Source organism: Pseudopodoces humilis, chromosome 22, assembly GCF_049639895.1.
Source record: "Pseudopodoces humilis isolate 2021_Gansu_Grassland_sample_001 chromosome 22, ASM4963989v1, whole genome shotgun sequence".
Lineage (NCBI taxonomy): Eukaryota > Metazoa > Chordata > Aves > Passeriformes > Paridae > Pseudopodoces > Pseudopodoces humilis.
In genome coordinates, this window is record NC_142221.1 from 7586442 (window position 1) to 7610064 (window position 23623).

The following is a 23623-nucleotide window of genomic DNA, read 5'->3' on the forward strand; positions in this document are numbered from 1 at the left end:
TGGAACAAGTCAGTTAATCCTTGCAGCTGAGCTTAGGAGGAGACACAATGCCCAGCTCAGGCAGAGCCTCTGGCTGGGTGGGAGCAGAGTTTGCCCCTGAGCCAGCCTGGCTTGTCCCCAGTCTCTGGAGACACCCCCACCCCATTTCCCACCTCCCCAGGGTCTATTAGTGACCCCAGGAGCAGCCAGTGCTTATCAGGACAAGAGCACCCTTGGTCTCTCTCCATCTCTCCCCACTGGTTTCCTCAGTATGAGAAAATGAGATTGCTTTGTACCCAGTGTCTGTGAGGAGCCTGAGGCAGAATTTACCCCACAGACTTCAGGAGGGGACTCTGACCCCCATTGTCCCCAGCCACGGGGATCCCTCACCAGCACACCCTAAAAAAGGGATTTTAAGCTCTCAGTCATCAGAAACCCCCAAAAAGCCAGGTAGTCCCAATGTCTCCAGTGGAGATCTCGCTCTGCACAGCCCCATCCCATCCATCCTCTTTTCCTCTTAATTTAAATATCTTTTTGCTTGTAGAGGTGGTGGCTGGGCACTGTTGCTGAGCTGATCCATGCCTTTCCCTGCCCATTCCCCGGCTTCTTCTGTGCTAGAGGTTTTGTTTTTACAGCCTGTGGTTACCTGTGCCTCTGGCAAGTGGCTGGAGTGCAAACAACCCTTCAGGGTAAAGGATGATCCCACAACTCGGGATGTTTACATTTTCCATCCAGCTGCAAACATAAACCCTTTGCCTCATTAATCCATTGCAATCCATGAGACTTTTTTTTTTCCTCCCCCTAAATGAAATTGTCCATTTGGGATACATTCATTTCCTCCTAACAGCCGTGTGACAGTTCTGCTGATGGAGTTTGCATCCAACTTTGTTTCTGGGTAGTGACAAGTCAGCCTGATGGATGCATGTGTAATTATTTTCTTGTGGTTTGATTTAATTAATGTTTAACTTCATCAAAGCCCTACAGCTGGAGTGCTGTCCCTGCAGGAACTGCACACAGCAGAAGGATTTCCTCTATGGAAAGGCTCTGAAAGGGTTTCTGAGTGCTGCTCCTTCAGAAGGATGGGATAAACCATCCAAAGCAGAGCACAACCTGACCCCCAGCCCAAGGGAAACAAATCTGGGATAAACTTTGCCTTGCTTTACCTCCCTGCTCTGAGGGAGCTTAAGCTGCTGCCCATTGCTCCTCATTAAATCTGATTTTGCCCTGAGTGTTTCCAGCAGCTCTGGGAAAGGTGCTTTTCCCAAGTAGATTGACTTTTAAAAAAAACAAACACCAAACCACACCACCCTCTCTATTTACAGTGCCATATAATTTTATTTTGTCTAATGCCTCTTTCATACAACCTTTCTCCCTAAACACTTCTGTGGAGTGAAGCACATTCAGAGCTTATAAATAATTGAGGGAGAGATGGAGAGAGGGTGGGAGAGCTGGGCTGGAAGGAAGAGATCTCTGCTGGGGGCTGGCAGAACTGGACACTGGAAGGATGCTGCATCCCAGGGCGTTTATTGATCCTGAAATGCAGCCCTGGAGCATCCCAGGCTGGCAGCCCCAGAGCTGGGGAGCCCTGGGGAGAGGCAGTGGGGCAGGGACCGGGGCGTGGGTTTTGCAGAGGGAGCAGGCTGTGTGCACGGGGTTGGGATGCAGCTTTGGGGGCGGCTGGTGTGCGCAGAGAGGGGGTCTGGTGCCCTCTCCTGGGGCAGGGCTTTAAAAACACTCTAGATTTGGGAAGAAATCTCCCGTAATGTTCCTTTTCCTGAGACAGGATGTGCTGTTCTTTGGCATGTGCTGCTCACTGGGGCTGCGGTTCTTGTGGTTTGGGGATCTTGGCTGTGCCCCGAGTTACCCAAAGCCCCCTGAGGGGGGAGAGCTGAGGCTCAGCTGGGCTCATCCATGGTCCTCTGCTCTCACCTTGCCCTGTCTGAGCATCCTGTGGTGCCTGTGCAGCATCACATTTTGCTGGTGAGGCTTTTCTGGAGTTCACCTGGGAGCTTTCACCTCACCTGGGTCATAACATCATGTCCAGCTCTTTGAGCTGGTCCTTGGTAAAAATAAAACCCTTCAGGCTGTGCAGGGTGTCTGGGATCAGCATGATTCCAGTTTTTCACAGTGGTTGTGACCTGGTTCTCACCTGGTTGTTGCACCTCCAGTGCTGGGGGGTGTTTTGGGTAGAGACAGAAGGAAGAGGGAAGATCGGTGAGGAGGAAGAGTTTTCCTCAGCTGTATGTGAAGCCAGTGTGTGTGAACATACCCCTACCACAAGGTGCTTTGTTTTAAAGGGCTTTTTTTCTTTATTCTTTTATAATTTTGGGGTTGACTAGGCAAGTTTCAAAAGAAAATATTTTTGTATTTTCTTCTTCTCCTTAAATCTGCATCTAATTTACCTTTCTCTGGCCACATTTTGATTTTTTTTCTTTCTTTTTTTTTTTTTTTTTTTTTTTCCCCAGTTGTCTGGTGCTCTTTTCAGGGTTAAATTAATTAAACTGAAAATTTCCACTTAGATAATTGCATTGCTCTGCCAGCTCTTAGTGTATGGACTTTGCTGCTGTGCTGGGGAGGGCATTCCTCACCCAGTTTTTACTGGGAAGCCAGGGAATAAAGGGCCTTGTTGAACACCCAGAAGTCAATGTTGCACGGGGTGAGTGAGCATGGGGTGGGGTGAACCCAACATGGTCGATGAGGGAAGTTGTGGGTCTTGAATTCCATGGTATGTACAGGGATTTGCCCTTTTTCTGGAGGAAAAGGATGCAGAGAATCCTTTTTCCATTGATAGTGGCTGCAGGGCAGAGGGATCACAAAGATGTCACCTGAGGTGGCACCATGGGGACAAAACCAAGCTTCCACTTTTATTGTAACATCCAACTTTGCAGGATTAAGTAGCTGAGGTCAACTTGGCCTCAGATAGGAGTTATCCAAAGCGCTGCTGTTGCTTATTTCTTTATTTTAACTCAGTTTTGATTTCTTTTACATCTATAGCTCTTTTGCCTGCGATGTTCTGCGACCTCCTGGCTTCGGGGAAAGGATTAAAAATGTCATGTTTGTTTTTTATTTCCTCTTTAATGACAAAACCCTCGCTTTTAAAAATACACACGTGGCTTCAGCTAACAAAAAGTCTTTGGGGATAACTGTGGTTCCTGAATTTTATTTCCTTATCCCCACTCAGAATTAACCGGGACCATCTTTAATTACGCCATAACGAGGTGTGTGCCTTGGCACCGCGCCTTGCTCCCCACTAAATTAACGCTGCACTCAGAACAAGCGCCCTGCCCTGGCGCCTGGCTGAGCTGAGATCCATTTGAAGGGATTAACGAGCTTGTAAATCTGCAAACAGGATTAGAAACAAGAGCATCTTCCTTGAGCTCCCCTTCCCCGCCAGCCTCCTGCCCCAGTGCCTGGTGACAGAGCTGGGCAGGAGATGAGGGGCTGGGTGAGCAAGGGGAGCTTTGTTTTTTCTCCAGTCTCAAAAGCAGGAGTAAACTGGGTGTAACAATGGTGTATCTCCCCATGAGAGCTGCTGGAGAGAGTTGCCAGTGCATTACTGATACCCAGCACTTCAAAATTGCCATTTCCCTGTTCTCTGTCTTTTAAACGTCTTATTCCAGTTTGTAACTGATTGCAGTGATTAGGAGCTTTTTGTTTTCTGATGCTTGGTGGTTTTCCTCACTGTTTTTGAAGCAAAGGGAATGCTGACCAGGCAGGACTGCTCAGCTTTACCTGGTTGCTGTCCTTGTCCATCAGTAATTGCTTGTTTTTTGATAATCGCAGAGGTTCTCTCTGCCATGAACATCCTTGGTCCCATCATGATTATTCCTCAGCCCCGTGCCCTGGTGAGCAGCCTGTGACCAAGGCTGGCTGTGGACCTGGGAGAGGAGGCATTGCCCCAGTTGTAAATGTCTCACTGGGCTAATTAGGTCAGATTTTGGGGCCAGTTAAACATGAAATCAGGTTCATGGCAGGATTACTTGAGGATTAGCATCCCTGTGTCCTCCAGGTTGCCTCAACTGGGTTCTGAGATCCTCAAAACCACCCCTAAGATGTGTTCCAGCATCCTTGATGGCACGCAGGTGTAAAAGCACATCCCTGGCAGCCGTGTGTGTGCCCCAGGCTCGTGTTGCCAGGCTGACCTCTGACACTGCATGTTGGGTCAGAGGAGACGTTTCCTCTGCGGGCTGGGGACCTGCACCAGGTCTCACAACTCCTGTATTTATACATCCTGCTCAGCGCTGGGTAATCGGAAAATGCAATATCGCTGTCACCAGCTCTCTGAAGACATCCAGCCTGAGTAATTTAACATGTCAGCTCCATCCATCACGGTGACGCAGCCGGCACACAAACGCGCAGTGGCCAGAGGGGGCTGGGCCGGTGGCTGGCGGAGCAGCTGCTGCCTGTGCCAGCTGCATGGTCACCTCTCTGGGCTGGGACAGCACAGAGAGCACCACAGCACTGCCTCTGCCCACCCTAGCTGTCTGCCTGTGTGAAAGGGGCCAGATCTGGTGCTTGGGATGGTGACAGAGGGCTGTGCCATGTCCTGCCTGCACAGAAAGCGTCCTGGTCCCTCTCCCAGGCAGGGGGATGGCTGTGCTGAGCTCTCAGCAGAGGGGGGACCCTCCCACAGCTGGTGTGTGTCCCCCAGCCCTGCCCTGCTCAGTGAGAAGGGGATGTGCAGCAGGGCTGCAGCCCTGGCTGGCTGCCCAAGGGCCTGCGTTGGAAGCCCAGGTTAATTAAGATTTTCCTCGCTCTTGCAAATAAGCCTTATTGGCCTTACCACTCTGCTGTGCCTTTCAAACCCCTTGCTGTGGGTGTATCATGGCACTGGTTGGTCTTTTGTTGTTTTGGGCTGAAGAAGGGGTTGATGAGGGTCGTGTTTTGGGATCTTTAATCCCCCCAGGCCCCTGTCCAAGCTCTAAGTGCTGCGGCACCGACCCTTCCTGCTGCTTCCAGAAGGAAAGGAGCCGGCAGAGCCTCTTCCTGCCCCTCTGCTGAGACTGCCCTGGAGGGCACTGCTCGGCCAGGCCAGGGCATGGCCAGGGCAGGAGCCACGTGCCGAGCCCCTGGCGTCCCTCTGGCTCTTGCCAGCCACCTCTCATCACCGTGATTGAGGATTTCAGAGGGCAGAAGGCACCGCTCATTTTCTGTTCTTCTGCCAAGAAATGGGGAAATTGTTCTGCTGCCTAGAATAAAAGATTTTTTAAAAACAGTAAAATATTTTAATGGCAGTTTAAAGGGCCACTGTCAACCCCCAGAGGCCTCTTTGCTTTAAGCTCTGCAAAGATTGAAGCACTTCTGCCAATTAGAGTCTGTGGTGCTTTTTAAGCATCCATCGTGTCTTGGTGGTCTGGGGATGAAGCCAGCTGGGCTCCTGCTGCATCCCACACCGTATCTGGAGAGGGAGAGACTGGGTGAACCATGGGCCAGCCCTGCTCCTGTGGGTCCTGACTGCTGCTGTCACAGCAAGCTGGGGGAGCAGATGGGCCAAACTGGGTGCCGAGGAGCAGGAAAGACCTTCAGGGGGGTCCTGAGTGTCCCCCAAGTGCTGTAATCTCCCTGTACCATTTGTCCTTGTGGGGTTTGCTAAAATTCACTGCATTTCACCATGCAGGTGTCCTCAGGGAGAGGTGCCACACTCAGGGGTTTTCTTTGCTAAGTCCCTTGAAATACATTTGTGTTTTTATTTCTCAGAATAGAAAATGTCTTCTAACATTCACATCACTCTAGGTATTGTGGGGGTCTTGATTTTTGATGAATCATGAGTGGGGATTGCTGGCCAAATCCTCAGTTCTGCTGAGGAGCTCCCAGCTCCACCTGCTCCTGAGCATCCCAGCTGCCAGGGCTGATTTTTTCCTCTCTGTTGCCTGCAGGTGGGATCGGGTTTGGACGTGCCAAAGGCAACTCTGGCTCAGAGGCGGATGATGAAACCCAGCTCACCTTCTACACGGAGCAGTATCGGAGCCGGAGGCGAAGCAAAGGTACAAGAGGACACTGTGATTGCACACTGGTGTCAGGGGAAAAGAAATGCTTGAGCACCTAGGCTGTCCCTGTGGGTGATGGTCTGGCACTGCCCGAGTGTAAAGGACAGCCACATCAGTCTGTGGTGGTAAGGACATCTCAAGATGTGCTGTTTGTGTGATGCAGCACAGTGCAGGAGCCATAAATCCCATTTCCCACAGATGCTGATAAAGTTCTGGGTTTCTTTGATGGTTTCTAACATCAGTTACCTTCCACATGCCCTGGCACATCCCCAAAGTTGCACCAACAGGGAGTAGTTGTGTCTGTCCTCGTCCTGGCACCAGTGCAGCTGTCAGGGATGGTTACCTTGGCAATTCCTTGCTCCAAACTCCCGTTTTCTACCCTTTATTTCCCATGCAAAGCATCCATCGGATGAAAATTTCCCAGCCTTCCTCTTGGCACAAAGGCAATTAAAAAGAACAAATTCAAAATGAGGGTTGGGGCAGGGATTTGTAGCCCCAAGTCCCTTCAGGCTCTTTTGTGAGTTAGAGAAGCCGAGAAACTAAAATATCATCTAGAGTTTGAAGTCAGCGTCCGTGTTTCCTCTCGTCACATCACGCCGGATCGCTTTTGTTCGGGACTCTCAGCCTTTGGTGGAGGAGAGGACGAGTTTCTCTGCTGCTGCTACTGGGTTTGAAAAATGGCTGTCGGGAAATAACTCCATTGGGAAGCAATTTAAAAATTGCACAGCGGGTCTGCTCCCTCCATTTGTTTTGTGCACGGAGCCGGGCCCCGGCAGAGCATGGCAGCCAGATAGATGCCGGTGCCCACCGCGGCAGCACGCTGCCCCGTTTGTTTCCATGATAAGCCATTCCCATAAATGCCTCCAATGTGTTTATTTGAATGTGAAATTACCTCAACACCTCTGATGGGCTCGATGGTTGCACACTGGAATAAACTCACTCGTGCACGGGGTGCTCAGAGGTTGAACCTTCGGTTTTGTGTGTTTGGGGTTGTTGGGTTTGGTTTTTTTTTTGTTTTAATTTTTCCGTATGCTTTAGAACCAAAAGAAATCATCACTGTGTTTAAAATGAGCTTTTGATGAGAAGGATGAGAGAATTTGTGAGTTCCTTACCTGTTGCAGTACAAACACAGCTGTGTTCAGGGGAAATTTATAGAATCAGAATCCTGGAACAGTTTGGATTGGAAAGGACCTTAAAATACCTTGTTCCACCCCCTGCCATGGCCAGGGACACCTTCCATTGTCCCAGGTTGCTCCAAGCCCTGTCCAGCCTGGTCTTAGACACTTCCAGGGATCCAGGGGCAGCCCCAGCTGCTCTGGGCACCCTGTGCCAGGGCCTGCCCACCCTCAGAGTCAAGAATTCCTTCCCTTTTTAAGCTTAAGCTTAAACTTCCTCCTAACCCTGCCCTGTGTCAGTCTGAAGCCATTTCCCCTTGTCCTGTCATTCCATGTCCTTCTCTAGAGTCCATCTCCAGCTCCCTTCAGGTACTGGAAGGCTGCAGTTATTCATCCCTAAGCTTTCTCTGCTCCAGGCTGAACAATCCCAACTCTCTCAGCGTTTCCTCATGGGAAAGGTGTTCCATCCCTCTGGTCATCTTCGTGTGACAGGAGGGAGGAATCGGTTGTGTTGCAAACAGGGACAAAAGAAACTGTCCCAAAATGTTGCTGATGCAGGGATCAAATTCCCCAGGTGCTGGAGTAGCTTTTTCAGTGACTTATCCAGCTATACTGGGCAGGCTGTGACAGCCCTTGGGCACTTTGGAAATGTCACTGAAGTTTGGGGTTTTTTCAGGTTCCACTAGGGAAAGGGGTGATAGGGCACAGGGAAGGTATGGAAAACTGTGTTTTAATGAGAGGCAGAGAAATCTTTGCAAGGCTGCCTTGATGCCATTCCTCTTGAGGTCAACTGCTCTGTCAGCCTCTTGAAAAAGGCTCATACTGGATGCTGGGTACAAAGGTATTTTTATTGACGTCTGTGTTGGTTTTTGGTTATTGGTTTTAGCTTCCTTGTAGGGCAAATATAAAGGAAGAGATGAATGGGAAGAATCCCTTTCTTTCCCTGTGAATAAGCTGTTGTTCACCTGGGCAGCTTTGATGGCTGGGTTTGAAGGGAATTCAGGAGGCAGAGCTGCCTCGCGCTGTCGCGCAGGGCTGGCTGTTAGATCTGCCTTAGTGTTTGAGCAATGCTGTGAGAACCTGGTTTGTTCATGTTCACTGAGGGCTAACTGAGGGAATTGTCTTGCATAAAGTCCCCATTGTACTTCCCCTCCTGTCTAGATAAATTTGGCCATCGCTGCATCCTTGAAAGGAATTTTCCATTATCCTTTCATTGACTCTCCTCTCCCTTATGGAAGCAGAGCAATAGCGTAGTGGGAAGTCGTAGTACCAAACTCATAATTACAAGTTCAGCCAAGATCCATAATTGGACGGGATCGTAACTCTAATAGAGAAGGATGCGTGGTCAGATACAGTTAATTCTTACAATGATGTTCCCCTATCGATTCCGCCAGGCCTGCGTGTCGTTGCAGGTGCCTTTGGATAGTTATCAGGTCCAAGGAGAGGGATTCCTTGGGGTTTCTCTCCTCGGATAAGATTTTGTAGGATTGAGCCTAATTACTTGTACTGTCAAGGCATTGATCCCAGATGATGTGATGGGAAGTTTCCACTTAGGAGGTGTGCAGGTTTGCTTTTATTTGAGCTTGGTTAAGTGGCCTCCTGGAGAAAGAGGACAGCAGGTTCTGTAGTGCTTTGGCAAGGCAGATTAGAGAGACATTCCCACAGGACAATATTCAGCAAGGGAGGGTTTGTTCTGGTAGCTCAGGAGCAGCAGACACACTGGTTTTCAGTGCAGGAATAGCTGGAGGAGTAAGAGGCAGAACCTTTTGTGGCCACAGCATGCTGCACCACTCACCTTCCCAGCTTCTAGGGCTGTGGGATGCCCTGACTGATGTCACCCTGTCTTTGGAAAGTCTCCTGAGAAATTATAAGGGGGAAGAGTGTGAGGAATGGAGCAGAGGAGATCTTCCCCTGGAGTCCTGGTCTTTGCTGCTGTGCTCAGCCCCATCTCTGGCATTTGAGCTGGGAGAGGCACCGGTATGAGACACTGTTCATACCCAAATCTTCACTGAGACACCCTTTCTCTTCACCACAGTCCCCTGCCTGTGCCCACACCCGCTCCCCACTCTCCACTTCTCTTTGATGGATCAGTGTGAGCTCTGCTCTAGTGGCATGCAGTCTCAAGGGAGCTGGAATTTGGATTGTTTTTTCCAAGTGAAAAAAGTCCTGAGAGAGGCTGTCAGGCTGTGCACAGCTCTGTGCCCAGGGGCTGAAGTGACCCTGAGCTGGGGCCAGGGACAGCTGGTTTGCTCCTTCCTGCTGACCCTCGGCACAGACTTCTTGAGGATTGGCAGAAATCAGATTTTCTTGCAACCTATTTGCAACAGGTTTGTGCACTACAAAGCTCTGCTTGCTGTGGGGGCTGGCTCTCCCCTTTCCCATTCCCCTGGGAGTACCAGAAAATGTGGGAACTTCTTTGCATTCTGGCTGTGGTGCACAGATGGCTTTTGTCTCCAGCGCTGTCGGTCACCACACTTTCCACCAGTGCTGGAGTCTCTGTGAGAGAGAACCTGACTGTGTTGCAAAGATGTGAATCCACATCCCCCGCTGGCCATCAGGGCGATATCAAAGCTTTGATGCTTCAGGGTGGGATGTGTTCAGTCAGGTCCCACTCTGAGTTCGAGAGGAAAATATTAGTAGCAAAAATGCCTCTAAACCAAGGAGGCAGAGCCCTGTGCACAAACTCCACTCCTGCTCCATCCCTCTTGCTCTGGGGTGGGGTTTGCCTTGTGCCCAGCAAAATGTATTCAGGTCTGACTGTGCAGATTCCCTGGTCAGAGGCAGCACCTGCCTGACGGTGAAATCAAATAGTGAAAGATGTGGGGGAAGCAGCAGCACCGTAACTCCAAGGCTGTATCAGGCTCCGTGCCCGTCTCGTTAAGGATTCTGTGGGTATAAATGAGCCCCTCCTTGTACAGGCAAGGTTCCTGCACCTCTCTCTGCCTTCTCAGGCTACACAGCAGCTGCTCTGTAACACAGAAATGTGCAACAGATGCTGTTCAGCTTCCTGGGTTGGGGAAATTGTTCCTGGGGCAGGGAAAGTGTTGGTGTCGTATGGAGACCCTGCGAGGGGCTGAGCCATCACAAGCCCATTTGACCCATAGACTCTCTGCCCTCCCTTGCACCCTAGTCTGAGCCTCTGTGACCTGCCAGGAGGTCCCCAAATCTGCTGACAAAGCCCAGGGCTGGGGCTGATGTCACTCCCCATCAAGCAGAGATCAGGTATGGAATTGCTGGAAACCCAGACACGAAGCGTGGGGTGCAAAGGCAGAGAGATGCTGTTGTTCCTGTGATGGTTGAGATGTGCTGGAGGGCACTTAGCCCAGTCCACCCACCTGGGATGTCTCTTGGAATTCCTCAGCTGGCTGCTGCTCCTCAAGCTGTCTCTGGTATCTGCTTGAGCTCGAGCTGCACCACCCTGAGCTGCTGCCCCACTCTGGGATTGCTTCACCCCCCAAGCATCAGCTGTTCAAAGAGGAAGGGGGGAAACTTCCCACTCTGTTTTGGTGCACAGCTCTTGTTCAAGCTCCCCAGCACCCAGGGAAGGGAAGGCTTTGGGATGCTCCTCAGCTGAGGTCTCTGTGAACAAGGCACCTGGCTGTTTCCATAGCACACGGTGATGGTTTTGACAAATTAGCAGAGTTCAATTATGTACCTTGGATTGGTGTCAGCCCCGTGTGCGTGCGTGCCGGGCTCGCTGCCGGAGCCTTCTGAGGGCTGTTAGAGAAATGAGAAGCTGAGCTTTGATCTGCCTCTGTATTTGGTGTTTAAAACAAGGCCTTTTATAAGGGAATATTAGGTATTCGGAGTCTACTACATATGAGGAAGCTTTGCTTTGATCCTCTCCCATCTCCAGAGGCAGCAGGCACTTATTATTTCATGGGGAACTAAACGAGGTGCAGAATGAAATTTGGGTACTTCTCTCTTTGCTGGTGCCTCTGGCCTCACTGGAGCTGAGTGAATGCTGCAGGCAGGACATCACCCCAACTCTTCCATACTCCTCAGGGAATTGCCTTAGGCTTGACTCACCTTCAAAATGGGGGAGATGCTGTTGGCAGCCAAGTGGGAGACACAAGGTGATGAAGCAAACATCAGTTTGGGCTGCTTCCAGTGGCATGAAGGAAGAATGGATCTGTCTGTCTGTAGCTTGGAAATGCTTCTCCCTTCCTGACATTCCTGTGTCCATCCCCTCCTTGTGTGGTCAGTCCGTGGCATGGACACATTAGGAAGGGACACAGAGTTGTTAGGATTCCCCAGGAAGGGACACAGAGCTGTTGGGATTCCCCAGGAAGGGACACAGAGCTGTTAGGATTCCTCAGGAAGGGACACAGAGCTGTTAGGATTCCTCAGGAAGGGACACAGAGCTGTTAGGATTCCTCAGGAAGGGACACAGAGCTGTTAGGATTCCTCAGGAAGGGACACACAGCTGCTCCCTGCAGGGACAGACAGACAGGTCAGTCTGGGTGCTGCACACCCAGCTGGTTCATGGCTGTGCTGCTCTTTGTGAGGCCAGGAAGGAGCACCCCATAGGGAACACCGCAGCTCCTATGGGATCTGCAGATCCCAGATCTCAGGAATGAGGTGCCTTCATGATACAAATCTTGTCTTTGTGCCCCAGAGCACCAAGGTCCTCCCTCCAGGCTGCCCCCTGGCACCACAGCCATGCTCACACTGTGATGTCCAGGGCAGCGTAACGGTGGGGGATGCTGCTTGTTCCCAACCATTCTTTGCTCTCCGTCATGGATGCTGCTTTCCCAGCTAGTGAGCAAACGTGGTGCTTTTGCATGATGGCTTATTCTGCCTGCAGAGCAATGAGGCACTGCAACAGCCCATAAAACCCTTTCTGAGTCCCTCCCCATTCCCGCTGGACTCTGGCTGTGCAGGGAGGCTGGGCTGGGGCTGCTCCAGCTGCCTCTTTGCTCCCTAATCGCTGGTGGCTGCAGGTCTGGGGGTGCCCTCACGTTTCTGCCCGTGCCAGGGGTACTGAGCTGCTGGGAGAGGGGCTGCTGCTGGAGGCTGGAGCTGGGCAGCACCAGGGGATGCAGGCAAAGGGCTGCTGGAGCTGTGGTGGCCACAGGCACTTTAACTTCCCTGGACTGGCTGGAGATAAAGGCTTTTACATCTGTTCCTGGAGGCAGTGCGGGTCTTCCTATTTATTTATTTATTTTCCGATTGTATCTGATACAGCCTCAGCGAGTAATTGAGTGTTTGAGAGTGAAAAATTATCTCTCCAGCTTGGCCCTTATCTTGACAGCAAAGCAGCACTTTTAATTTAATTTTGTTCAGAGCATGTGGGTAACAAATTTCACTAATCGCTCTGCTGTCGCCCTCCACATGGTAACGAGCCTCTTGTTTCCCAGGAAGCAGAACATAAACACGGAGCTGGATGCGGGCGGGAGGAGGGCGAGGGCTGGTGCTGGTTGGGAAATGAAGATGCGTTTCCTTGTGGATTCCTGTGGCACGATGGATTTGTCTCCTGGCTGCAGCAGGAAAGCGAGCAGAGGGTGGTGGATGTCGCGTTTGTTCCGGGGTGGTGCTTGGCTGTGGGGGGAAACTGAGGCACAGAGGGATGTGCCCCAACGCTGGAGAGCTGTTGCAGACCAGAGATTTGTATTCTCATCCTGTTCTGTCAGTTTGCATCTGTTCCAAAAATAATGGATGGAGGCAAAAGATGGTTTGAGACTATTTTTTATTTATTTTTTTTTTGAGACTGCAGTCCGATTCCCGATCCCAGCTCTGCCTGCAGGGTGACAGTGGGACAATGAGGAGGGTGGTGAAGGTCCAGCCAGGATGAGTCTTTGGACATCTCTTGCCAAGCAGCCCCTGGGACATCTCCTGCCAGGTCCTGAGCCCTCCCTGTCACCCTGGCCTCCATCACCGCTCTCTTCTCCTGGTTTCTAAAACCAATTCATCAATCTGACCAGCCCTTCATGTGCTGAGCACAATCCTCCCTGGGCTGTGACTCAACACAAACTATTTCATAGATAATGATTACTTCTTTTTCCCTTTTTCCTGTAGGAATAATGTTTTTGCTACACTGTATTGAAAATTTCTTTCCCTTCTCCTTAAAATGAAACCTTCAACTCAGATTTGCCTTTGTGCTTGTATATTGTAAAATTGGGACTCATTTGGAGTGTAAAACAAAAAAAGATCAGGCCTTAATTCTAGGAGAAGTGCTTTCATTGATTTTCATGGAAGAAAATTCCAGTGCATGCAATATCTGCCTTTAAATATGTAGCTGTTTCTTTAATGTGATTTTATCTGAACCAATTCACCGCTGAGAACATGAAAGCAAAACTGACTCCATTGATTTTAATTGTCCCTGCCCAGAGAAATGCAAAAAAAATATAACAGTGCCAGAAGAGCAAATTGAGTTTGCACAAATTCTTCCCCCCTTTGCTGTGCCAAGGAGGTCTAAAATATTCAAGCAGGAGAAGCTGCCTGTGGTGACTGGTGCTGGTGGGGCTGGTGGATCAGCATCTCACCCTGTGCCACTCTGGTCACCTCTATTTTCCCCCTCTCCTCAGCTGTTCATTCCTTGCCCAGCCTTCAAGGCTTTGCCTTTGCCCCCTTCCTCCTCTTGGTTGGAATTTGCTGGCAGAGTCTCCCTGCCAGCTGCAGGCACAATGCCTTGGAGCAAAGGGGGAGCACCGTATAATTAGGAAGCAAATACATTTATTCAGTACATAAGGCTTTATAACTCCGGGAGCACCTTAAGAGCTGAGGCTCAGGCTGCTGGAGGAGCACAAGAGCTCACTGGGACACACAGGAGCTCGGTCAATCAGTCCTTGACCTTGCTATGGGGTCCAGCAGTCCAACCCCAACCTCCCCACAGTGCCCAAGCCACCCCTCAGCATCCTCCTCCCCAGGGCTTGCCTTTTCTGCAGCTCCCTGTGCTGTACTGGAGGGTGTCTCAGCTAATTGCTGGAGGATAATTCATAAATGTTAATAGTATTAATCTGATTCAGCATGTGCTCAGCAAGATCTAATCCTCTATAAATCCAGAAGAGACTGATCTCACCCTTCTGCTGCACAACGTGGCTGCCTTTCCTCCTCCTTTCCCCCATCCTTTCCTCTGTGCATCCTCTGTGTCCTTGGAGGGTCTCCTCAGGGGTCTCCCCCAACACAGGGGAAGCAAAGCTGCCACTCCAGGGCTGATCCACATCCTGCTGACCTGGGATGAGGCTGGAGACTGCCCAGTGCCCCAGCTCTGACCCAGATCTGGCTGTAGCTGTGGGCACCTTCGCTGGGCACCTTCATCAGGGATTTGTCCAGGACTGCAGTGGAGAAGATGCCTCAAGAAGAGGCTGGGACCAGGTGTGGTGTAGATGGTTTGTGATGAAACACCTGCCTGTGCTCTCACCCCTGCCTGGGGGGCTCATTGCATCCACATCCATCCCCTTTAGAAGGAAGGGGCTCAGGGGTTGGGTAGTGCGTGAAGGCTTGGTGGGTGGTGCAGTGGTGCAGGAGAGCTGTGTCTGGCTGGAAGGAGGATCTGCCATCCCCTTCCCCATCCTCCTCCCCATCCCATCCTATCCCATGGATCCCATCTCATCCCATCCCATCCCATCCCTCTGGGGCAGGCCAGGCTGCACAGGCAGTGCTGCTCCCTCCCCGTGCAGGGGTGCTCCGTGTCCAGATCCTCCTGCCAACACCACTGCTCATCTTAATTGGCGTTTGATTTGATTGGACATGATCTGCCCCTTGTAAAACACCTCGGGATGTGTCTGTGTGTGAGGCTGTCCTGGAAACGCTGCTCTATCCTATTAACGAGCCTCTGCTGGAACATAACGATGGATCATTAGGAGCCCGATTCCTCTGGCACGGCAGCAACCCCGGCGTGCTCCGGGAGCTTCCCAGGGCTGTGAGCTGGGCTGGGGTGTGCTGCTGTCTCCAGATGTGCTGCTGTCCCCCAGATGTGCTGCTGTCCCCCAGATGTACTGCTGTCCCCCAGATGTGCTGCTGTCCCCCCAGATGTGCTGCTGTCCCCCCAGATGTGCTCCTGTCCCCCAGAGGCACTACTGTCTCCAGATGTGCTGCTGTCCCCCAGATGTGCTGCTGTCCCCCCAGATGTGCTGTTGTCCCCCAGATGTGCTGCTGTCCCCTCCCGGACTCTCTGCATGCAGCACAGCTCACCGGAGGTTGCCAGGCACTTCCAGCACTCTCTGTTCTCCCTCTCCCTTCCCCAGCCCCGGCTTCCTCGGCTGCTGGGAATACATTTCCATATCGGAGCGGCCACGGATCGCTCCGTGTGCTGCTATTATCTCCCGGGGGGCGGGGAAGATTGCAAAGCACTTGGCGTTTAACACCCACATACGGTTAACACCACGGGCTGTGTGCTGATAAAGAGGGGGTAATTAAAGTTTATTTTTTTTTATAGACTAATCTCCCAAGCATGTATTTATGAGCCTGATTTAGAAAGAGCATATTACCGAGAACACGGGATATTTGTGTTGCTTGTAAATCCATACGTGTGTTCTGAACACACCTTGCTTGAAATTTTTTCCTTCTCCCCCTTAAATTTAGGCAGTACTGCCAATATTAAGAATTGAGCCCAGAGTTTTGTTGGGCTTTTTCTCCCCCCTCCTTGTCTTTTTGGGCGGGCAAAGGAAAGTGTACAAAGCAGTGAGTAATTAAATGCACGAAGAAATGATATTTCAAAGGAGACACGGTGCATTTGGAGGAGCTGTTTGCCGAGTGTTTACACCACTGGCTTTGAATTTATCTTCATCTTGCAGCAGGTGCAGAATCTTCAGAGGGATGTGGTGCTTTGCAAGCGGTTTCTGAGCTGTCTGCACAGGGACCCACATCCTCACCCAGGAGAATTTGCACTGGGGTTTGAGGGAAGGAAAAAAAAAAATCCTGTTGGTGGCCAGAGTCCTTCTGACCACAGTGCTGGACACTCCTCTTGTTTTCCAGTCTGATTATGCCACCCTTGGATCACTAGCAGGGAGCATGCCAGGTATGATTCTGCACTTCAGGGCACTTTGCCCTTCCTTTCTGCTTCTCTCTCCTCGGATTTTGTGGGCTGTGGGGAGAAGTTACTTCTCTCTGAGTAGAAGTAATTTATTCTCATTTTTCATCCTGGTGCTGTGCCCTGCCCACGCCTTGGGTGCAGACCCTCTGGGAATCCCCGTGGTCCACGTTTTCCCCTTCAAAACTGTCTGGGTGAGCACTTGGTCCCCTCACTCTGTTTCAGCCTCTCAAAACACTACAGAAACATCTTTGATTAAAGATATAGAGAGATCATAATGTATGAAGCATTAATTAGTGGAGAGAGATCTGGGGAGTGAGTTTGATCTCAGCCATGCCTGGTCACCATCTTCCTCCTGGGCTTTTTGGACCCCACAAGACCCAAACCAGGGCTTCTGTCGTGTCTGGGCCTCCCAACCATCCATAAAGGCTTAGTATTCCCCACCCGGCTTCCTCCTCGTGGTAAAGGTTGTTGATACCAGCTTGTTTGGTGCACCTGGAGTTTCAAATTTGCTCTTCAAACACTTCCCTGAAAGCCAGGAGACAACAAGGAGAGGAGGGAAAGCACAGGCGTAGCCAGATCAACCTCTCACTTGTGGCATTGGATTTATTTGGGGCTTCCTGAGCTACTGAGTTGGGTTTGGATCCCCTCCCTGGGCTGAAGAAGGAAGGGATCAGTTTGTCTCACCTCTGGACCAGGGTGGGGCCCTGGAGAACCTCCTGAGATGGGTTTGGTTAGCAGAAAATACATTTGCTTGTGGTTTTAAAGGCTTGGAGTGAAGCTGATTATCTCCAGATAGGTGTTTAAATGCAGCACAGCAGTGCTGGAGCATCAGTGGTCTGCAGAGCAGAGATAGAGACAGAAAACAAAAGCCCTGTCCCTCTCTTCAAATGCTTTTCCACCAGTCTCCCTTCAAACCTGGCAGCAAACTGGTTGTGAGCAATAAAGAGCTGAGCTGGAAAGCCAATTTCTGCTCATGCAGAAGCCCCCTTGGTTTGGTTCAGTTGGTCAAACCTAACGTGAAGCACTTCTAGAGGTCAGTGATTAGCAGTGATGAAAATGAGTGAGTGCAGGAGGGAAGGGAGTTACAGGAGACTTGGAGCAATTGTCCCTTTCCTCGAGCTCAAACTCATGGAACTGTAAAAGGCTTTTTGCTGTTTCAAGCCTCTGTGCTGCTCTCCTCTGAGTCAAGGGGAGAGAAGCCACATGGACCGATGGGGATGTGAAATCCTAATTCCTCCAGCTCCACTCTGGCTGCAGTTTGGTGAAAGCTGCCATCATACCTGGGATTTGGGCGTTTTATGAAAAGAGGATAATGCTTGTCTCACTCATAAGGGATTTATGATTTAATGTTTGCAAAGCACTTTAAGACCCTGGATTGAAAGGTGATTTATAAGGGTGAAATCCAGCGTTGTCTGGTCCATTGTATATTTGATTTCGTCCACTTATCCTCATGGGGGCTTTTTTCCTTGCCTATTTTCTTTTTCTTTCTTCCCCCCCTCTTTTTCCTTTTTGCATTCGTGTCATAACTTCAAGCCAAGCAGGGGTTGTGGCAGGCACAATATGCCCAGCAAGAGGAGGATTTTGCCTCCCATGGAGGTGCTAACTTATGCTGATGATATGAATAAAGATGGGAAAAGAAAAAAGAGGATTTCAAGGTGAGGGGCACAGGGGATGGCGATAAAGCTGTGAAATAGGAGTGGGAAGGCTGTTTAGATGATCCATGCATAAGGAAAGGAGAAGATGCTTCATAAATAATCAGTTTACTTGCTGCTGTTGGTCTCAGAGATGGAACTATTTTCCAGAAGATCAGCCACCTCTCTTGTCCTACAAATCCTGGTTGCAGCATCCCCTGTGCAGGCTCCAGCCTGGGGATGCTGTGGTGGGGTTTGGAAAGCACAGGTTGAGCTGAGCATGAGGTCCCTGCCCTGGCACCAGCACCTCCAGCAGCAGCTTTAGGCAAATCAAGGGTGTGTCAGTGCTGACTTGGATACATTTCCAAATCAGTTTTCAAACTGATGCTTTTTAAATCTCGCTTTGCTGATGATGTGATGTGGGCTGGGGTGCAAATGGGGAAAGGTTTCGTTTGCTTCCATAAATCAAGAGGTTTCCTCACCTGGATCCTGGGCCAGGCTGTGGTCAGCTCTGCTGGCAGCTGGGTCACCTCAGCTTGCACCAGAATGGGCTGTGCAGCCTCTGGGCTCATTGCTGGGCTGTGTCCTCTCCTTGCCATGGACACTCTCTCCGAGTGGTGTGTCCCAAGCCCTGGAGAAGGAACCGGCTGCCTGGTGAGGTGTCACTTGTTGTCCTGGAGCAAAGCAGGCTGCTGGCACGAGGTGTTGGGTGAGGGGGCCGTGGGGGATGCAGTGCAGTCAGAGCAGCAGCGGGGCAGCCCCCAGCTCCAGGGGGATCAGCGGTTCCTCAATGCAGGCTCCAAGGCTGCTCCTTGCTTGGGCAGTGGAGACTTCTTGGTGGGATTTCAGAGGCCTAGGACAGTTCTTGGTCATCTCCATTAGTAGAGAGGGACTCATTTGGACACCTGACATTCCTAGTCTGCATCCAATAAGAGCAGCTGAATTTTCTGGGGCAGCCAGGTCCCTCTGGGTGACTCTGTGTTGCACAGCTTCACCACATTCTCTATGAAACTGGGGGGGTTCCATCCCATCCAGCTGCTGCTGCTGCTGATTCAGCCATCCTAACGCTGTCCTGCTCCACCAGGGTTTCACGGTGTAGCCAAGCCAACCAACGTTGACAAGAAGTGATGTTGGTTTCAGCAGGGGAGCACCGCAGGTGTGATGAGTGATTCCAGGGAGGAGAAGTGACTGGGGAGAGGGTCTGTACAGGGCTTTGAGCAGGTTTTCTCCCTCCCTGTGCCACACAAGGCTGATGGGAGTCCCGGGGTGTGCAGATTCCCACTGAGCTGCCATCCTTGTTTTCAATGCCTGCCTTCCCCGCACTGGGGCTGCCCTGCTGCTGCTGAGCAAGCCCTGGCTACAACTTTACCTTTTGGCCAGCCACCCACCCCTGTGTGTGCCTTACAGGTTCCATGAAGAGCCCTGTGAACAAGACGGCGCTGACGCTGATCGCGGTCAGCTCCTGCATCCTGGCCGTGGTGTGCGGCTCGCAGCTCTCCTGCCCGCTGACCGTCAAGGTGACGCTCCACGTCCCCGAGCACTTCATCGCTGATGGTAAGACCCTCCTGCTGCCCCTCTGCGTGCCTTTGGGACATGGAGATCCCTCTCTTTGGGAATGCCCCAGCTGTGTTTGGCTGCAGGGATCTCCCTTTCCACGAGCACATCTGTGAGCCCGAGGCCAAAATCTCAGGCACGTCAATTAATATGATCGTTGTTATCATTGGTGCTAATTGTGTCTGATGGATATTTCTGTTCTCCAAACTCGCTGAGGAGCCCTGGGAGCTGCACAGACAGGCCTCCTTCTGTCCTACAGCAGCAGAGCTGCTCTTCCCAGCCCTTGCAGGAGCACAGAGGGAAATTGCTGGGGTTTCAGCAGAGGTAGAGATGCTTTGATGAATTAGACGAGTGCTGCTGTCACTATTTATTGCTTTCTCCAACTGGGCTCCTTGCATTTGTTGTGTTTCACTGCCCTTTTCTTTATAATGTGCAGTGAGCGTCGAGTGCAAGTTTTCAGTAACATGAGGGCAAATTTCATTTTCTTCCAGCAGACAGGACCCATTATTCAGTCGGTTCCAATTCCTCAGCTCCTGCACTCGTCTCACTGCTTGGGGCGTGCAGAGAGGGCACTTTCTCTCTGCCAGAAACATGCTGCATGCAGCCATTGCATCATCAGCTGCTGGGGTGTCCTGGTGCAGCCAACTCTGGGGCAGCCCCGTGCTTTGGGAGCTCTGGAGTGGAGGGAAGCTCTTGGGGGATTGATATTTTGGGGAGGGGGAGATGGTTAAAGAGGCACAGAGGGATGAGAGCTGCAGGGGCCAGTGGAGAGGGGTTGAAATCACCATGCCACGGCAGAATGGGAATCACCAGAGTGTTTGACGTGGGATTAGCCCTGCTAAGAGAGGTCTCTGGGATAGCCCAGTGGTCACAGCTTGGCCCTTGTAGGAAAGAGGAGGAGAGCATTTACTTTGTGTTCACACCCTGGAGGAACTGAGCATCAGTGGAGTGGAGACATGAGGATAACATCAAGGTGCAGATGCCACATCCCTGGAAGTGTTCAAGGCCAGTTTGGGTGGAGCTCTGAGCAACCTGGTCTGGTGGAAGGTGTTCTTGCCCATAACAGGGGGTTGGAATAAGATGTTTAAGGTCCCTTCCAAGCCAAACCATTCTGTGATTAAAGAATTTGAAACAAGGGACTTGTTTACACTTCAACCTGTTTCTAAAAAGTTCTAATGATTGTCCAAGCCACACCTTGAGCACGCACTTGAAATCTTCACAGATGGTTCCAAGTAGCTGGAGAACAGAAACTCCTGCATTTGGGGCATGAGGTGGTTCCAGAGCTAACTTGTGTCTCCTCAGGATGGCACTGGCCAGTTCAGGACTTGGACTGGGAGTTCCCACTGCTTCTGGTACTTGCTGAAGGTCAGCCAGGAAGGCAGTGGTGGAGAAAAACCTCAGCATCCTGCTGCCAGCTTGTGGTTCTGGCCCAGGGAAGACAGTGTGTCCTGAAAAAGAAAATAAACAAAATGTAATGAGACTGTGTAGAAGGAAAGTGAAAAGCTGAGCCTGTGCTTGTCACCAGGAGAGGGGTGGCAGTGCAAATTATGCAAATGCAGGGAACATATGAATGAAAATGACAATGAAATACCAATAAAACAGATTAATATCCTTGAAACTGGGGGAAATGGGATGATCTCCAGTCCCAACTTAATGACTTTTCTGAAGAGAAAGTGGCAAGAGGACTGGTAACAACGGTTTGGAGAAGAATTAAAATGAGCTTTGTAATGAAACTGTAAAATATAATTACAAACTGTGAAAACTTTTAAAATATTTTTTATGAGAAACAGTCAAATTCTTCGCATAGAAGCAGCCAAGACATTTTGCAGTGGCTATCACTTTTCCTGAAATCTCATCATTTTTTGTGATGACAGTCCCTTGCCTGGGAAGAGAAAAAGCTCTTAAAGTTGTCCCTTCTTTCTGGAAAAACAAATCCCAAGGTGCCACCCAACTGGCAGCAAAATATTACAAAGCATTTAAGGACATTGCAGAACTGAGCTGGGTTGGGAAATTTCAGTGATACCCAGGAAAAGTGTGGCTGGATGTGCTCACCAAGCCTCAGCACCTGGCGCTTGATGCTGATGGAGAAGAGGGGAGCTGCTCCTCCCTGGAGATCTCCCGGGACATTAAATCTGCTTTTTACAGGGTGCTGAAGGGGGTTGGCATGAGCATCCCTGTGGCATCGAGGTGACAACAGAGCTGACGTGTTTGGCCTGGCAGAGCCTGGGAGCTTTGAGAAGTCTCGAAGCAGCTTCTGGTGTGGCACCCGACAGCGGCACCATGTCTCACAAGTGTCGCCCCGCGCTGAAATCGTCTGGGTCCTGAAGTGTTGGTGTTGCACAGGAGGATAAGGCAGGCTCTGAGAGAAGACAGGGATGGTGCATTCACGGGAGATGTTCCCACGAGAGGGAGCGGTGCCCTCTCCTTCCCTTTTGAAATGTGGAATTTCAATAGGCACCGGGAGCCAAGGAAAATCTGAGAGCGGAGCTGCTACCGGCACCTCTGCTGGAGAAGCCAAACAAAGGCAGAGGCTGAAAGAAATCACTCTCCTAGATGATGAAAACTCGGCTTTGAAGGAAACTTTAAATAGATGCCAGCCAGTTCTGGTGTGCCAGCAGCCAGAGCCAAGAAAAGAAAGAGGGGGGAAGCCTTCTCAAATGTCTCCAGCTTTGGAGAAGAGCAGCTTTCCCTGCTGCAGCAAGAATGGCGTTAGCGAAAGCAGCTCCAGAACCTGCTGGAGTGGCAGGGTGGGAAAGGGGAGGGGAAGAACTGGGACCAGAAGCCAACTGGCAGCCAAGCTGGGAGGATATATTCCAAGCAGCCAGTTCCATAATAACCAGCCTGTCTCTATTGCCCTTATTTCTCCCTCGGTTTTTTTTTTTCCTTCCATTTGTTCATTTGATGGGGTGCCCCTGCCTCGCTCCCCGCTGTGCAGTTATTGCCTGGTTTGTACGGCTGCTGTGCCTTTGCTTCATGGAGCAGCTGGATCAAGGAGAGCCTGGCAGGAGCTGCTGTGCTTGGCTGGGAGGGCTGGCACCTCCTGCTTCCCAGGAGCGAGTCCCTGCCTCTAAATCCTCCCTTCGAACGCAGTGGTTGGAGCATCCTCTCCTCCCTTCTGCTGCTCCAGGGCTTTGTGTTTCGAGGCAGCCCCTGCCCGTGCTGAGCAGAAGGAATTGTTCTGATTTCAGAGGTGGCTCAGATTTATGGAAAGAACCGTAGTGGCTTTTATGAGGATATGGAAATGCAAGGCATTATTTAGAGGACCCTTTAGCCGTGTCAAAGCTAAAGGGGGGAAGAAAGGAAAGAGAGCCCCACCATTTGAGTAATAAAACCTCTTATGAATATGTGAGCCACTCAGCTCTACATTCAATAGTTGTTTTTTGGTTTTGTTTTTTTCTTGTAAGTAATAATTCAAAAAGTAGAGCTGGAGCAATGGGAATGGCTTGCAGGGAAGCAGGGTGGAGAAAGATACTCTGGAGGGCTCAGCCTGGAGTACGTCCTTGCTGTACAACAGTATGAAATATAGTATCAATTAAAGCTTCCCATTTTTACAGCCTGTGAGAGGTTATATACAGTGTGGGTGGATGTTTGTACTTCAGTGGGAGAGGTAGGTGAGATCCTCCCGTGGTGCAGAGGGAAGCAAGGGCTGTGTTTAGTGGGGGGCTTGTAGGGCTTTGTTTTATAAGTGGAAATAAAGCAAAGGGCATAAAGCAGGTTTTGTCAAAGACATCTCGGGGCATTTACAGCTTTCTTCCCTCCTTTTCTGAGATGCGTGCCAGGGAGGTTGTGGTGATCCCTCTGTGCCTCACTGGGCTGTGGGATGGGTGTGGAGTGGTGCACAGAGCTCAGTGGGGCAGGCAGGGCTGTGCTGTGGGATCAGAGCTCAGTGGGGCAGGCAGGGCTGTGCTGTGGGATCAGAGCTCAGTGGGTCAGGCAGGGTTGTGCTGTGGGATCAGAGCTCAGTGGGGCAGGCAGGGTTGTGCTGTGGGATCAGAGCTCAGTGGGGCAGGCAGGGCTGTGCTGTGGGATCAGAGCTCGGTGTGGGTGTGAGCAGGATCCCCACCCTGAGGAGCTGCCCATGTGTTGGCTCTGTCCCTCCTGCAAGCGTGGATGAACTCTCCCGGGGTGAACGCTGCCCTGAGAGCAAACCCAAGTCCCCCCTTACAAAGCCAAGAGGCCAGCAGAATTGGAATTTCCACTCGAGACCATGTTTTGGGTTGGAGCATCTGACAAGATGGCAGAGGTGGAGGGAGCTTCTTTTTTGTTTACTCTTTTAATCTCCGTGCATCTGCGTCTGCCAGCCTGAACGATGCCGTGCTGTCCTTGCCACGCAGCTGATCAGTAATTGTTTCATCTGCAGATTATTTCCTACCTTCCCAC

At 50.9% G+C, this 23623-nt stretch overlaps 1 protein-coding gene across 1 annotated transcript in view; it reads left to right on the plus strand.

The window, feature by feature from the left end:
• Positions 1-23623, plus strand: part of ASTN2 (astrotactin 2) — a 304458-nt gene that overhangs the window by 92702 nt on the left and 188133 nt on the right. Inside the window, exons 5-6 of the mRNA XM_005527196.3 lie at positions 5856-5963; positions 19097-19243. Of these exons, the coding sequence (XP_005527253.1) occupies positions 5856-5963; positions 19097-19243 (255 nt within the window). The remainder of the gene's footprint in view (positions 1-5855; positions 5964-19096; positions 19244-23623) is intronic.